This window comes from Acomys russatus, chromosome 25 (genome assembly GCF_903995435.1).
Source record: "Acomys russatus chromosome 25, mAcoRus1.1, whole genome shotgun sequence".
NCBI classification, from domain to species: domain Eukaryota; kingdom Metazoa; phylum Chordata; class Mammalia; order Rodentia; family Muridae; genus Acomys; species Acomys russatus.
In genome coordinates, this window is record NC_067161.1 from 3930001 (window position 1) to 3947086 (window position 17086).

Sequence of the window (17086 nt, forward strand, 5' to 3'; positions counted from 1 at the left end):
CTCTAGAAACAGTATTTTGTCTTGGGGAGCTGGAGAGAGCTGGCTGTGTTTTATAATCAGAAACAAGAAATACAAACTCCAAATCCATGCTTTCTGGAAACTCCCATCAAGGACACTGACACCTCACATATTGTCCCCAGGCTTGCTAACTTTTCTTTTCTGGAACTCAGCGGCAGGCCTCTGGCACTCACACCTTCCAGCTTGTCACCCTTACATTCCTCATGAGTTACTCTGATGCCAACGGTACCCTGGAATGGCAGGCTTTTCCGAGAACCTAACTATTAAGTGTTCTGGGTCAGGCAGCTGATAAGGCTGGGTTGTTTGTCTTGATAGCACCTAGGCCAGCAGCCCTGCCCAGATCCTCAGGATTTATGTGTGCGCAAGTGTATATTCCTATGTGCGTGCCTATGGAGGTGGGAGAACCATCCATCTTAGTTTTTCTGTGACATGAACTCTCACTGGCTTTGAGACTAGGGATTAAAAGAAACTTGGCTCAGCACCTCAGGTGCTCAGGGCATGTGACTTAATCAGGCTTGCTGACTTACCTAGCACACTAGGGTGGCCAGGTGGTGAGCCTGTCCCACTCCCTCAACACTGCCTTCAGGTCTTCACTGCTTATGTAGCCATCACTTTACCAACTGAGCTACCTCACCAACCCCTCCTCTGATATTCAGATGTCTGCCCCAATGCATCCAACTCCTTACCTGGCCAGAAGCTGGGGCAGGAAGGGAGGAAAGCAGAGCATGGTCCTAACAGCACCAGGTTCAACTCATGCTGGCTCCTGAACCACAACCAACTGGTGCAGAGCCAGACCTGAGCAGGCTTGATTGATGGTGAGACAGCACACACCCACTCCCTGGCCTTCCCCTGCTGCCTGACCTGTCCCCTAAGCACTGCCTAGAGAAACAGGTCCCTTCTAAGCACCTCCCATTTCAGTGCAAGACCATGGTGCAAACAGGAAAATAAACAGCAATTTCAGGTAAAGGTAAGGGTTGGTAAGACTGAAGAAAATGGTTTGGTAGTTCTCAAAATATTAACTGACCATTTGGCCACTGCTAGGCAGATGCTTTGAAGCTAAAACCTACACGTAAAGGTTCCTAGTTAAAACAGTGGGAGAGCGAATTAGCAAACTGTGGAATATTCATGCAAGGAACAGAACTTAGTCAGAAGAAGAAAATGCTGCTGACAGGAGCTGCTCTGGGATCTTCACCTGGAGTTAGCAAAAACGTCAGTCCAAGGGTGTGCTGTGCCTATCCTATTGGCCATGGCAAATTCTGGAAGCAGCTACTACCATGAAGGCTTGGGGCACACCTTAAGCATCTGCTGCCCACATGCTGGCTACCACTGTCATTCCTTCCCTGACCATGTGACCCAACTCTGCCCCAGAAAGCTGACCACTGTATTGATTGTATTGACAAGAGCCATCAATACAGAGCACAAGAGACACAGAATTTGTAACTTCTTAGCCAAATGGACAAAAGAACACTTGAGAGCTGCTAGCCACTAACCCCTCAGCCCTGGCTCACCTTGCTATTTCCCCCCAGGAACTGTGAGGCATACTTTCATCAAATATAATCAAATTTAGAGTCACACTGGCCTGTGCATCACCTGGGACACAGACAGAAAGGAAAGATGTCTCCCGCAGTTAAGTGAACCCTGAGAGTCACCTACACACAGGCTGGAGTTGGTTTCTACCCTTTGAATTGGTGAGACTCTCCTTAGTCTACAGCCTGAGGTATCATTTCAGAAGGCGGCAAGCGTCATACACGGCACCCGGAGGCCCCAGAAGGTGGCTGTGAATGCTGCAGAGAGGAAGCCAATGGTCTCCACCTGGCTCTCCTTACTCTGGCTAAGCTGAGGAAGGCAGTGGAATGTGGGGGGGGGGGGCATGTTCTGTAACCAACAGCTACTCTAAACTTTTGACAAGGTCTCCCTGCTTGAGAGACACAGGTCACTTGGGCAACAGAGTTAGGTGGCAGTGCTGCTGAAGATTTGGGTCCTGGTCCTTTTGCTCTCTCGGCAGACTAAGGCCCCAGATGCCTGGGGTCTTAGATAGGATATGCTTGTCTTCTTAGTGTTCAGGCAAAGAAGACAACTTTGGAGGGGACCTGCTCCAAGGCTGCCAGGAGCAAGTGCAGGCTGACACTTCACTTATCAAATACCAAGCGAAGCCACTGCTGGCACTGAAGTAGAGTGGTGACTAAAACAGCATCACATAGTGACAGTCTCCATGGGGAAAAGAAGTCATACACAGACACACCAGTATGTCAGCCAGGTAAGAAACTGAATCTCATGGGGAAAATAAACCAGGGCAGTGTGGTCAGCAGAGTGATCACAAAAGGCCTTTGGAGGTGGGCTTGGGCCATCCTTGGGAGGCAGCCATCCAAGACCTAGATAAAGCAGCCAGTGCAAAGGCCCTGAGGCAGGGCAGGACTCTGGTCACAGCATTAGTTTTCCAGGTGTGCCCTGGAGCCCACAAACAGTAAGACACCCTTTCTCTTTGTATTCTTCTCTCCAAGGTGACCAAAGAGCTTCTGGAGGCCATAGGAAGGCTACTCCTTAAACAGACTAGCGAGGAAGCACCAGCCGGCCTGACTGTGTGCTACTGTGCCAGGCAGTAAGAGCTCAAAACTGTAAAGTCAAAATTTCTTTTTTTCAAAACAGAGTTACCATTCACAGATAGCTATGTTTTTGACGTTTTATATGTGATAGATTTTCAAGGAAGGTATCAAGAGTGGGATGGGGGAACCACATGTAGAATCACATATATGGTATATAACTCTACATGTGATACATCAAAGACATATATATGACATACAAACAAGCATTTTTGGAAGGACATGCAAGAAACTCTTCACATGTTACTTCTGAAGCAAAAGGGACTTTACATCTTATCAAAATTAAATACTTATGGTATACATGAAATAAATAAATCATGGGTGAAAGTAGATTAAATCACAGGTAGACAAGGTGTTGAATGTAGGCAAGTTGTCATGGCTTTCTGTTGGTCCAAAACCAATAATCATTTTTGAGAATATCTCATAATACTTGCAATTCAAGTTTGAGCCCTGTTAAGAGCAGAGGAGAGCCAGGCTAGTTTGCTAAGTTTTATGATCAAGAGAAGAGAATCTTTTGTGCCCCACCCCCACCCGTGGGATCTGCTGCTTATGGATGACTTGGGTCAAAGCAGGAAGGAGAACAGCTCTTTCGGCCTTTGAACGTTCCACTCAAGTTTCCCTTTTTGGGGAGGGCAGGAGGACTGGAAGTGCTGCTCCCAGACGGAAGAAGCCGAAGGCCTGTGGGCACTGGGACTTCCTCACATGTCATCCTTTGTCAGGGTACCAGGAACCACACACACTATCTCCTAGTCATCTCACATGAAGGAAGAAATCTCTCTCCCGCAGCCCTCATTACTAATCAGTCAAGTATTTCCAAGAAATTTCCAAGAAACTTTTTAGTCCCAATTCTGAGAAGTGTCTTCACAAACCTAAGAAATGTCTGGAAAACCAAACCCAAGTGACGGAACAAAGAAGGGAAAGCCAAGACTGAACTTTGGGTGTGTGCGCATGTGTTCTATGAAGCTGGGGCTTCCAACAGCCTGAATTCTGAGAGGAAAGCCTCCTGCAGGCCCAACAGAAAGGCACCCGAGCCCCACGCAGGAGATCCGCTTACCTGGCACCTTGTCTACGGATGCAAACACAGAGCGCTGCACGGTGGGGTCACTGCTGCCTCTGCGGCACTGGTCATAGAATCGGAAAGGCAGGTGCTGGGAGGAGGCGGAGCCAAGTCCAAAGCCCAGGACTTCAGTTGTTGGCTGGATTGGGAGGTCCAGAAGGGCTATAATCAAACAGCACCACAGTTTGTTCTTAGCATGTGGAACAGGGGACAGGCAACTTGATATGACTTGGGCGATGGGCTTGAGTGCTGCCTGTCTTGATAGTGTGACCCTTGGGGGAATCCAAATAGACAGCCTTGAGGTGGAGATTGGCCGGGATGCCAAAGGCCCTAAAGAAGTTCAAAATACAACTTGAAGTAAGGGCACCAGGCCAAGAAGTTAGGGTTCTAGGCTCGTTGAATAGAACAAATGTTGGGCCAACGTGCACCTTGAAATCTGTATGAAAGACCTTTCCCAAAGGCTTGGCTTCACAAGTGGTTTCAAATCCTAGAGCAAGCAAAGCTCCAGGATTATGCCCCCCAAAGTTTGTGCACATGCATACATGGACAGACAGACAGACAAGATACACAAATGAACAATCTTTCAGTATCTGCAGGACTCCTCCCCAAAGATACCAAAATCTGTAGTTAAGTCCCTTACACAGGGTGTGTGTGTGTGTGTGTGTGTGTGTGTGTGTGTGTGTGTGTATGTATGTATGTATGTATGTATGTATGTATGTATGTATGTATACACACACACATATCCTGTCCTCTAGATGACTTATATTTCATATGATCAAAGTACTATGAAAGGAGTTCTTGCCTATATTGTTTAGGGAATAAGCATATGGAAAAAGTCTACGTAGGTTCAATACAGATACAGATTGTTTCAAAGTGTGTGTGTGTGTGTGTGTGTGTGTGTGTGTGTGTGTGTGTGCGTGTGTACACATGGAGGTCAGGTCAATGCAGGGCACTTTCCTCAAACGCTATCCAACTTTAAAGGTATCCCACGTCTATTGTGTGTATCTGTGTGTATGCATGTGTACTACACAGGCACCCTTCTGTGGCATGGCACATATGTGGGGGTCAGAGGACAACTTGCCAGAGTCGGTTCTCTGTGTCCACCAGATAGGTTCTAGGGATTGAGCTCAGGCCATTACTCTTGGCAGCAACCATCTTTACTTCCTCAACCATCTTGCAGGCCCTTTATCTTACCCTTTGACATGGGGTCTCTTGTTCAACCTCAAGCTCACCAGTTAGGGTACACTAGCTAGACAATGAGTCCTAGAGGTTCGCTGTCTTCATGTCAAGGGCTGGGGTTACAGCTGCATGCTGCCAAACCTTGCTTTAACACAGATGCTGGGGACTCTAAACTCAAAACCTCATGGTTGTGCAGGAACCAGCTTACTGACTGAGTTATTGTCCCAGCCCTGGTCCCAGATTTTTAATATCTTGGTGGTGGAATCTCAACTATAAATGCTCACAAGAATATGTGTACAAGAAAGCACATGTATGTACATGTTTGTATTTATGAGTGTGTGTTTACATGCCATAGCTGTCGTCTTCCCTTAAACAACTCTCATGATATAGTAGCTCGGAGTGGCTTTTCAAAATCAATTTAAGAAATATCCAAGGCATTCATGCTAGCAGCCACTTTATAGTGCAATCTTTGATTTTCAAATGAAATATCTGGCCTTCATGCCAGCTGTGAGAAACTGCTTTGCATTACAGGGGAAAGTCCGGAAATAAATCTTGAAAGAAAGGCCTGAATGATTTACACTTTACACATTACAAAATACTCCTGTAACGAGCCTGCAGGGCACGTTTCAGCTGAGAAATAAGGAGGGGGACTGGGTCAGGTGCATATCACAGAGGCACACACAGCACCATAATGAAGTGCACCCAGAGCTTATTTTTCCTTTGTTTCTTGAGAGAAGGCCCCTCTTCACAGTGGGCTGGACATCCTCTTGGCAGCCACAATAAAGGGACTGTTGGGGACTGAGATGAATTAATTAATTAATTTTGTGAGACAGGATCTCATGTAGTCTGGGCTGGTACTGAACTCACTATATAGTGGACAATGACCTTTAACTTGTAGGCCCTCTGCCTCTACCTCCCGACTGCTGAGATTATAGGCATGTGTCACTAAACTGGTTTGATATGGTGTGGAGGATCAGGGCCAGGGCTTTGTACATGCTAGGCAACCATTCTACCAACTCAGCCACAGCTCTGGCTTTGGAGTCTTGAAGGTGAGGTTTGGACTGGCCCACCCGCCCTGCCCCAGGATGATGCCTTGACTTCTACTTCATGCAATGAAGAAACACCAGCACCCAGAGATGATAATGGAGCAGAAAGAAGGGCAAAGAAAATTCTGCTAGGCTGCGGCAGCTCAGGGGCAGGCCTTGTCTAGCATGTGTGAGGCCCTGGGCTCCAGAGCTGAAACAAAACATCTGAGTAGAAAGCTCTGCACACGTGTTCTCTGTTATGACTATAAATGCACAGTGTTTTCCTTTGTACAATGGGCAGACAAGGCCCTCCTAACCCAAGAGTTGTCTGGACACCTAAGATGGCAGAGGGTAGCTGAAATACTTTGTGACTGCACACGAAAACGAAGAGTGAGGACAGCGGCTCCTGCCAACCACCTGGTTTTAGCCCTTGTCTATTAGGGAGGGCTCCTTCTCTTGCATTACAGCCCTAGAAAATTCCTCAATTCCAAATACCTGGGAAGCGGGCAAGTCCCACTCATTGGAGCACAGTGAATCCTGACCCACTCATGTCCTCGTCCACAGGAACCCTGAGACTTCTCTAGGTCAACGTGAGCAGCTGGCGAGAGCCTTGGGGGCTGAGGCCCTGCTCCTTAGGTCACTTACCGCCTATTCTCTGCATCTTCATGCGCCGGGCCTGGATGCGGCCCTTCGCCAGGCGCTGCTTGGCGATGATGCAGCGGATATGATCCGAGAACACGAAGGTGGCCTGCAGGATGGGGAAGGGCTTAGAGTGTGGGCTGGAAGCAGGCTTGTGGATGGTGATGTTCAGGGCACGGCTGTCATCCTCTACTCCCGTCACCTGCATGTCCTGCACAGTGAGAAGGCAAAGGCAAAATGTTCATCAGGCCCAGGATAGGTGGAGGCTGTGGGTGCAGACAGTCCAGGCCTGGCAGGTGAGGGATCAGTGATGCTGGACGTCAAGGCTGGTACTTCTTTCCATGAGGACTTGGGATGCCTAGTGATTAAAGAGGCACACTCAGCCTCTTCCAGGGACACCATTGCCACCACCATGTCACGTCAGACACACCATGAGAATGGAGCAATGTTGGTGTCCTTTGGTGTATCTTTGAGGACAGGCCCTGAGAGAGAGCTACCAGGACCACTTGGCAGAGACTTCAGGCAAGCTGCATGTGAAAGGGAGAAAAGACACTGAGAAGCAGTGAGTGTGTAAGGACTGGTTCCACATAAAGCCTCGGGATGGGTTCTGTGCCGAGTCTGCTGCCCACAAGAGTTCAAGGGCACACGAGATAAAAGCATACCAGACAGAAGATGGACTGAAAGGCCAGCCAAGCTGCAGAAGTGGGAAGCACTGAAGAAGGCTCAGAAGGAAGGGTGCTGTTCTTTGTAGCAGTTTGGCTCTCGATCTTTGGAATGAATGCTTGCACTAAAGGGCGGCAGCAGGTAAGGTGGGCTATTATGAATTTAAAGCAGGGAGCTAGGTGCATATTGACAGTCTGACAAATAGTAGTTATTGGAAGAGAACCAAAAAAGGTGGTGGTGGTGGTGGTGGTGGAGCTATGTGGCTTTCATTGTCTGACAGACGACACACATTAATCCTGAGAGAGAAAAACACTGTCCTGACCTTAGGTTCTAAAGAAAGGACTGCAAGACTTGCTAACAGGGTACACAGATCACCTACTGGGCGGTGTTTTACATGCAGTCCCTTTAGGGGCAAAAAGATCCTCCTACAGCTTCACTGAGTGACAGGAGGGTCTGGAAAGAGAGGAGAGCAGAGCAGCGGCTTCATGTCCAGCTGCTTCCCATGGAGAGCACACAACATGGCTGATGAGTGCTGCGGTGAGGAGGGGTCAAACCAGCTTGAGCAAGGTCCTCCCGGGAAGCAGAAGGGACAGTAGGGGGAGCCCCAGGCTGAGACAGGTTCACTGAGAATTCAGGGGCAGGGTACAGTAGAGATATGGAGTGGAAAACTGCTATGCGCTCTATGAGCTCTTTGTTTCATCCCCTCTGCAGCTGGACGTTAGTGTTAGTCACCCATCGCACATACAGCCCTGTAATCCCATAGACAGATGCTGTAGAGAGCTTGCCTAGCTTCAGGGACTAAGGATTGAATTCTCCCGAACTCCTCCAGCAACAATGGTGCTACAGGAAGCTGGCAGACACTATGACCTCTTAAAATAGCCAAATTCCAATTCTTGGTTATCTGCCTAGGGAAATCCTGCCCAGGAGTATGAGGAAGTGGAGCACCGCACTGCAGTAGCATGCTTGGAAAGTTGCGGATTGTCAACAGAGCTTTGGCCAAGAATGCCCTGCTATAGCTACACAGCAGTTAAAAGAACCCCAGCAGGCATGTGTGTGCTAAAATGGCTAGGTACACCCCAAGACAGGCTAGGAGAAAAGGCAAGTCTACAATATGGCAATGTGACAGCATAAAAATCTACACATACACACACACACACCCTAAAATACACGTGCAGTTAACCCTTCGACACTTTCCTACCCGCTGGGAACCAAAATCCGCAGATGGTCAACTCCCTTACTTTAAACGGCACAGTGTCTGCATATAACCGACCATATCTTCCTGTAGACTCTAAACCATCCTAGACGATACATAAGACGTCATACCGCATACATGCTATGTAAATAACAGTTTAGGGAATACATAAAAAAGAGTCTATGCATGTTTATGGCAGACATATTTCTTTCTAAAGTTCTGTTTGTTTTTGAGGCAAAGTCTCTCTATGTAGCCTTGGCTAAACTGGGACTTGCTATGTAGACTAGATTGGCCTTAGACTCAGAGAGTCTGCTTATTTCTGCTTCCCAAATACTAGGATTAAAGGTGTGCACCACCATACCTAGCCTGTTTTGTTTCTTGAGACAGGGTCTCATGTAGCTCAGGCTAGCCTCAGATTCCTTAGGCAGCCAAAGCTGACTTTTCTGATAATCTTGCTTCCACCTCCTCCAAGGTTGGAGGCACGTATGAATCTACCCAGCTGCATGTGGCGCTCAGGGTGGAGTGAGTACAGGGCCTCGTGCATGCTCGGCAAGCACTCCGTATCAACCAAGCTACAGCCCCCGACTCTGTCCGCACTCCCACCCCACTGGCTCCGTGCACCTACCTGACTGGTCTGCAATTTATTACCTGACCAGTTTGTCTTTGCGTTTGTGGATCTCATCATCCTGATTTCCCTGTATGAGTGCTGAGATTTTAGGCCTGTACCACCATGTGTTCCTTCCCTGCCAAGTTTGACAGACATTTGGCAAGATACACAGTTTTTAAAAAAAGTGCACGTGGTGCTTGTACGTGGCAGTGAGGCAGAGCTGGAAGGCCCAGCCTGGCAATGGCTATCTATCTCCTGTGGGGAGGAGAGGTGTTACGATCACAGTTTTGGTAAAGGGTCTGTGCGGTGTTCACCGTGTGTGCACATGCTTCTTGTGTCATCAGAAGTGAGGACAAAGCTGACACTTTGGCATGCACTGTGTAAAGTGAGAAAATAGACTCTCACCTGCAGAAGGCCTGCAAACTTGACCACTCCCCAGCCAAGTCTGGACACATCAGGCTCCACCAGGCTCATCTGGTAAATATCCACTGCCAGGAAGCGCTGGACCATGCCGCCGTCCTTGGTGATGACTGTGCATGCAATCAAGTCGCTGTTATCTAGGAGCAGATCAGAGGGCAGAATGAGGCCTAGCTCAGCTACCCAGATGTCTGTTGAGGGGCCCAGTGCCGTACAGAACTGGGTCTGAGTGCCTCGCTAGCCAGTTCTGCTGGGAGAGTGTCTGTACCTCTTTAAGCCTCAGATTCTGTATGTTCTCAAAAGCAATCCTTATTGGCACTGATACAAAGCGAATGATTCATTAGGTACTGTACACAAGCTGTAGTTTGAAAATAACTAACAACGGGGTTGGGGTGTAGCTCAGGGGAAGAAGACCCGGAATGCATGAGGTCCTGGGTTCTATCCCCAGCACTAGAACCATCGCCACCTAGCACCAAGCCCAGGAGCATCCCAGTGTTTCTTTTGGACCAAAGGTAGTTTACAGAAATGAGGATGGTTTTTGCTTATGTGAAGACAGGAAACAAGATCTCCTACTCCCTATAACAGCACCACAAGTCCTTAGAGGCCAGCTCTGAACTAGGTGGAGTGTGACCCTGGGCCAGGCACTTGACCCCTGTGAACCACGGCTTTCTGCCTGTGAAATGGGAAGAAGGTCCCTTATCTCAGGATATCTGGTACAGAAAACAACAGCTGCTAGGAAGGTATTCAGTTGGAAATAATTACACACAGAGCTCCTGAGCACACACCAGGCCCCTTCTCCTACCTGAAAGTTATACCCAAACTGGTTTTATTTATCACCTGCCCCAGTGACTCCGAAGTCACTTGAGCAGTACTATGTAGGCTCTAAGAACTGACGACAGGTCCTCAGGCTTGGCAGCAAGTGCTTTTACCAACTCAGTCATCTTCTTGTCAGACCCTATTTTTTGAGACAAGATCTCACTATTTAGCCATGGTTAACCTGGATCTTACTTTGTAGACCAGGCTAGCCTCAAACTCACAGAGATCCATCAGCCTTGCTTCTGCCTCCCAAGTGCTGCTGAGATTAAAGGCATGGGTTACCATGCCTGGTCATGTTTTTATTACACGTAGCATTCTATTGCTTGAAATTACTTTTAAATGAGGAAGTATTTAAGATGTGCTTTTGAAAAACAACAACAAAAAACTACGGTGAAAAATCATATTGAGCCTGGAGATGTAACGTAGTGATAGAGTAGTGCTTGCCTCCGGCTAGCACACATGCGCACACGGTGCTCACGTGAGCCCAGGAAGGGCTGCAGTGCAGTGGTAGAGCACTTGCCTAGTATGTGTGAGGCTCTATCTAGTTTTGGGTTTCCTTACCAGTCCTGGGGGGTGATATGTATAAACTATGACAGTGGGAAACATTATAAATTTAAATGAAAGAGAGGGTAGAACATTTAGTTTCACGATTTTGAAATGTGAGAAAAATATCTCTATTAAGAATTATAAATCTACTTGCAAAGGGAAAGGTAACAAAGGAGTTACAGTCTAGTTCCAAACACAAATGGCCACAGACGTGGACTTGTGCAGTGTCTAAGGGACACTCTACCCTGTACACACCATTTTCCACTTTCCAATTGGCCTGAGGAGAGAGAAATCTTCCCGTTAGGCCACCACAGGAATGGGGCAGTTTCAGTTGGCTCTTTGAGATAAGTTGCCTGAAACCCTGATCTCTGACTATTTCCAGAATATTCCCCCTGGTTTTTGTTTTGCTTTGTTTTAAATGGGATGTATGCTTCTAGCTTCCATCTCCTCTTTGGCACATGGCACCTGGGACAGTCACAGTCCCTGAAGCAAATGCGAGACCAAATTGGTGCACTCGCCTAGACTTGTGCTTCCTTGTTATCTCCTTTTTCATCCCAGCTTTCCGGTCAGGGATACATAACTTTTAGACTGGGTCTCACATGTATTCTAGGTCCCCCTCAAACTCATTATGTAGTTAGGCTGTCCTCCAATCCAAGGTGGCCATCCTGTCTCCCTCGTGCTGGGATCAAAGCATGAGCCGCTGGGTCTGGTTTATATCTGACTCTGATTTTTTTTGGAGGTGTGCATCTGTGTGCATGTGTAGGTTTGGGTGCAGATGCACATGGATGCCAGGGTCAAGCTTGGAAGCACACCTTGTTTTTGGAGTCAGGTCTCTCCCTGGGACCCGACGTTCAAGAATAAAGCTAGACTGGCTAGCCAGTGAGCTCCAGGGATCCATCAGTCTCTGCCTCCTCAGAGCTGGGGTTGTAAGTACATACCACCCACACCCAGGGGATTAAATTGAAATTCTCATGGGTGCAAGGCAAACACTTTACCATCTCCCCAGTCCTCTTGACTTTAGATTTTTAATTCTGTGTTGCATGGCTCTCTTATCTTTTTAGTTATCAGGAATGGAAGCTCTCTTACTTATTCTTAGAGGTATCTTATTTTATAGTAGATGGTATTTATTTCCTTTACTCAATATTTAAAATATTTTCTCAATGGGAATCTTTTACTCTTAAAAATGTGAACAAAGCCAGGCATTGTGGCAATGCCTTTAATCCTGGCACTCAGGAGGCACAGGCAGGTACATTTATGACTTCAAGGCCAGCCTGGTCTACAAAGTGAGTCTAGGACGGCCAGGGCTACACAGAGAAACCCAGTCTTGAAAAGCCAAACCAAACCAGAGAAAATGAAAACAAATTCCGTCCAAAACCAAACAAAAACCCAAACCAAACCAAACCAAACCACACCACAACAAACCCAACCCTTGCATTTTCTTTTCTGGTCTCCTTCCTCCTTCCTTATACCACCATGAGGACAATACATCATTTTCTATCCTTGCACTTGTGGAAGAACTTGGTTGAAGGTCAGACCTATCACAAATGGTAATGCTTGGGGTTTCTGGAGGTGGTGGGTTTCACTGACAGGTAGCCCGACTGCCTCACAGAGCTGAGCTGTCTTAGGGGCTTCTGGGAAAAAGAACTACCACCATCACCACAGAGAACCACAACCAAAAAGGAAGCACCAAACGCCAACGTGAGACAGTGTTCAGAGATGTTCTGAAACATCAAAGTCCCACTAATACACAGGAGATTTCATAAGAAATGTGAGGGAGCAGTGGGCACAGGCACAGAAGGAAACAAGTGGTGTCCAGAGACTAACAGGGCGCACCGTCTTTGAGAGAAGCATTGGCTGGGAGTGCCTTGCACATGGGCCTCTCAGGTGTCACTTTAGAAAGTCTTGCCCCAGCTGGACTACTATGAGCACTCCCATGTGCAGGTCTGACATGCAGAGGGAGCCTGGAGAGCTGCTGAGTGGAACCCTACTTTGCTCAGGGTCTGTGTCTTTCAGGGGAGTGGGTGTGGATTCTTCTAGGTGTCAGAACGTAGGACGTGGGTGTGTTGAGGCCCTGTGATGGATGGGGGCATGTAGGAGGGATTCAGTGGCAGGCAGCTCGGCCTTAGGGTATGGCAGCCTCAGGTGCTTTCCTGTATGGCTCTCTAGAGTGGCCAGTGCAGGTGACCCAAGGTCTTCCAGTCACTCTAGCACGTCATGTTCCAGATCTCAGTGCCCACCTCACTTTCCTGTACTCCTCCCTGATCCTCCCTGACTGTACTCCAGAAGAGCAGGACCTAGAACTCCCTTAAGAAACACTGCGTTGGGAAGATGGCTCTGGGGTAAAGCGGCTTGCCGCTCAGCCCGATGACCTGAATTCAATCCCAGGAATCCACAGAGTGAAAGAAGAGAACCACCTTTTATAAGCTGTCCTCTGACCTCCTCTCACTTGCTGTTATGTATGAATGACCCTTCTTCTGCACCACAGCAAGAACTGTAAACAATATAATTACAAAACTACTGAAGGAGCTCGGCATGCTGGCATGATCACCCCGTGATCCCAGCCACATGGGAAGCTGACACAGGAGGACTGCAAGGTCAAACACGCTGTGCAACTCTGTGTGTGTAAAAACGGGCGGGGGCCACGTAGCTCAAAAACAAAACAATAACAGAAAGTGCTACAGAAAACAATCCATGTGATCTAAGTGACAAAAGATGAAGCAAGTAACGGCAGTGAAGGACACAGAGGAGGAGATGGGGACAGCTAGTGAACACAAAAAGGTGCCCGCCCTCAAGAGAATCAGCAACAGAAGCAAAGCAAGATGCCATCTCCTTCCCTTGTGCTGGCAGTAAGAACAGAGTTTGATAACATCAGGTGTTGCTGAGGATGCAGAGAAACTGGCATTCTCAAAGGCTGCTGGGAGGAGAACAAATGAGCACAGCCGTTTTGAAGGGCAAATTAGCATTATTCGCTGAAACTGAAAGTTTCACATCCTATGACCCAGAAATTGCTATGTTCCCAAGAAAAGCACTCAACTGTGGGGGCCAAGAGCTGTGCCCAGGATGCCGAGGGCCACTTCTGGGTTTGTGAGGACCCAGGTGTTTAGGAGTAAGTGAGAACCTGAGTAAAACAAGTTCACTGTACTCAGTGTAAAAAGCTCAAGATCATCCTGGCACGGGGGAAAAGGCAGCTGTGGGGTGAGTTAGCTTATATGCAGTGGTCTAATTTTCTAGTGGGAAACAGCTATTATTGCATACTAAAAAGCGACTAACTGGCTTGTGGCTGGTGCCTGTTGTCCACACACTGCTGGTGGGGTAAAGCAGAAGAATGAAGAGTTTGGGGTCACCTGGGCTAGATAGAAACACCATTCTGTCAAAAGAAAAATAAAGGAAGGATGGGAAGAAGAAAAAGGAGAGAAGGAGTGGGAAGACAGGATGGAGAAGAGAAAGAAAGGGAGACTGTGTGTGAGGATGCAGCCCCGTGTATTGTGTGTGTAGGTGTAGGCTACAGGTTGATGTTGAATATCTTCTTCAGTTGCTTTCCATCTTTTTTTGTTTGTTTGTTTTGTTTTGTTTTTCCAGACAGGGTTTCTCTGTGTAGCCTTGGCTGTCCTGGACTCACTTTGTAGACCAGGCTGGCCTCGAACTCACAGCGATCCGCCTGCCTCTGCCTCCCGAGTGCTGGGATTACAGGCATGCACTGCCACCATGCCTGGCTGCTTTCCACCTTTTGATGAGACAGGGTCTCTCACTAAATCTGGAGCTCGCGAATGGCATAGATTACCTGGATGATGAGCTGCAAGCATTCTCCCGTATTCCTCTACTCCAAGCCCGGCACTGCTGTAGACATGCCATGCGCCTGCCTTTTTATGTGAGTGCTGGAGACCCAAACACAGATCCTCATACTTGCACTTTACTTGACTAACCATCTCCCCAGGCGCCTGCTTATAGTGCTGTGTGACCTCGAACCCTAAACACCTGTGCCGAGGCATCTCAGGAGCTGGGATTCTGGCTATGCGCTACCCTACTCTGCCAGGCCTGTTTTTTTTTTTTAATCAAAAAGGAAATTAAAAAATTAGGAGTTGTAACTCAAATTATGCCAGTCTGTGAGGATGTGGTTTGGTTGTAGAGTTCTTGCCTAGCATGCGTTGGGACCTAGTTCCAATCCTCAATACTACAAAAACAAAAAAGTCCAAGCCAAGCAAACAACCCTGTGGTAGCCTGAGGCGTCCTTTCAAGTGTATTAGAGTTGACTGAAAGATCTCTGACACAGATTTCTCCATGGCCTAAACTCTCCAAGAACGGCCACCTTACCTGCTCTTATAATTTTCTTCCTCAAACCTGGGGGCCAGCAGAGGCACTAGTAAAAACAGCTATCAAATTTGTGATATAAGGTCATAAGGATGCTCTGGCAAGCTCTCCACCAAGAGTCAGACCACTGTCAGCTCTCCTCACCCCCATTGACCTGCCAATGCCCAGGCGAGACATCTAGCTGATGCCATATAGAGCAGAGGTTACCACTGGACCCTGGGCAGACTAAACAGCTGTGGGCAAAATGAATGACTGCTGTTGCAATAAACTACTAAGCTTGAAGACGCTTTGTTACTCATCAAGAGAATTGAAATGGTGATTTTCTTTAATCTTGTGTTGTATACAGTCCCACTTAAAATCTGAAAGTAGGGATCAAACCCAGAGCCTCAGACACACAGTAGGCAAATACTCTTCTCCACTGAGCTACAACACAGCCCGAGGGATGGCTTTTCCAGATGCCCAGGTCTTATGGTTTTTAGCAGGACACAGGAAAACCACAACCATTGCCTATATTAGTTTAAGAAGTAGAGAAGTAGGAAAGAAAAAGAGCATGGGAGCCCTCAAATGAAGTACAGAATCAGGGCCACTTGGCCTATTGGAAAGAGATTGGAGTCCAGAGCTATTGAGACTGGGTTTAACCCTCAACACTGCCCAGTAGCAGTGGGTCTCCTGGCAGGCTACCTCCTACCGAGTCTCAGGTTTCCCATTAAGAAAAACAGACTTAAGGTGCTGGGGCCGCAGATCAGTTGAAAGATGGCTTGCCTCGCATGCAGGAAGTCTAGGTCAATCTCCAGCACTGCACAACACTTGGTGTAGTGGCATACACTTACAGTCCTAGCGCTTAGGCAGGAGGACCAGAAGACCAAGGCCATCCTCAGTTAAGAGTTCAGCTGGGCTGGGCGTGGTGGTGCACGCCTTTAATCCCAGCACTCAGGAGGCAGAGGCAGGTGGATTGCTGTGAATTTGAGGCCAGCCTGGTCCACAGAACGAGTTATAGGACAGCCAGGGTTACATAGAAAAACCTTGTTTTGAATACCCCCCCCCCCAAAAGAGGGTGGGAGGGAAGAAGGGAGGGAGGGGGAGAGAGAAAGAGAGAGAGAGAGAGAGAGAGAGAGAGAGAGAGAGAGAGAGAGAGAGAGAGAGAGAGGGAGAGAGGGAGAGAGAGAGAGAGAGAATATGGAGGTGGGGTAGGGATGGGGGAGAAGGCCTGGGCTCCTGCATCCCTGACTCAGAAACAGAAATGAAAACTGCTGTAAGGTCCTGCAGTACTTCTGGGAGAGGGACACAAGATGGTGCCCAGCAGGGCTTTTGTCACACGTGGTTGTGGTGTGTTCCCAACCTGAGTCAAATGCTTGGCAAAGCACCTCGAATTTCTTGGTCCAAGCCTCTAGAGTCAGGTCCTCTGCAGGATTTTGACCACGTGAGTATCTTCAGCAGGACAGAAGCAGTCAGGTTTGGGGTTCTCTCCCAGAACTCCTGGGGTGCCATTAGGACACACAGCCTATACAGACCCTGGTCTCTTCCCTCATACCCAGTCACATCTCGGCCAACCCCAATGGCTGTTGTTCTTCCATCCTTGATTAACTAGCCCCAAGGATGCCTGTTGCCCTCCAGGAGACCATGAACAGGGGCAGTGACTGACTCTGCAGAAGCATTTGGAGATGGGATGGAGAGGCACTGAAGCCTTCCAGCACTCCCATTTGAGATCCACACTTCCCAACCCAATGCTTGTCTCTGCCTCTGGGCTACTGCTTTCTCCCATAGTTCCTCTGATAGACTGGTAAAAAGGAATGACTGACATTAGCTGTATTTAAATGATCCTTTCCTAATAAAATATGGATGCCAGTACATAATCCAATTCTTGGCATTGGTAGCTCTGGCTACATTTAGAATCAAGGAAGTCCTTTTCAGCAGGATTTCTAGGCCAGTGGAATTCCAGGACACTCTGGAATACTGCAATCTGATACCCTGGGTTACAGGCCAAGACTGGGGGTTCAGAGTAGCAATATAGTGTGCACC

General features: G+C 48.0%; 1 protein-coding gene across 8 annotated transcripts in view; it reads right to left on the reverse strand.

Annotated features, from left to right (window-relative positions):
- The window catches only part of Clec16a (C-type lectin domain containing 16A), a 188686-nt gene that overhangs the window by 42975 nt on the left and 128625 nt on the right, over positions 1-17086 (reverse strand). For all 8 annotated transcript variants that reach the window (XM_051168138.1, XM_051168139.1, XM_051168137.1 and 5 more), the window contains 3 exons: positions 9386-9537; positions 6525-6729; positions 3673-3837 (listed from right to left, as the gene is read on the reverse strand). In XM_051168138.1, coding sequence (XP_051024095.1) covers positions 3673-3837; positions 6525-6729; positions 9386-9537 — 522 coding nt within the window. The remainder of the gene's footprint in view (positions 1-3672; positions 3838-6524; positions 6730-9385; positions 9538-17086) is intronic.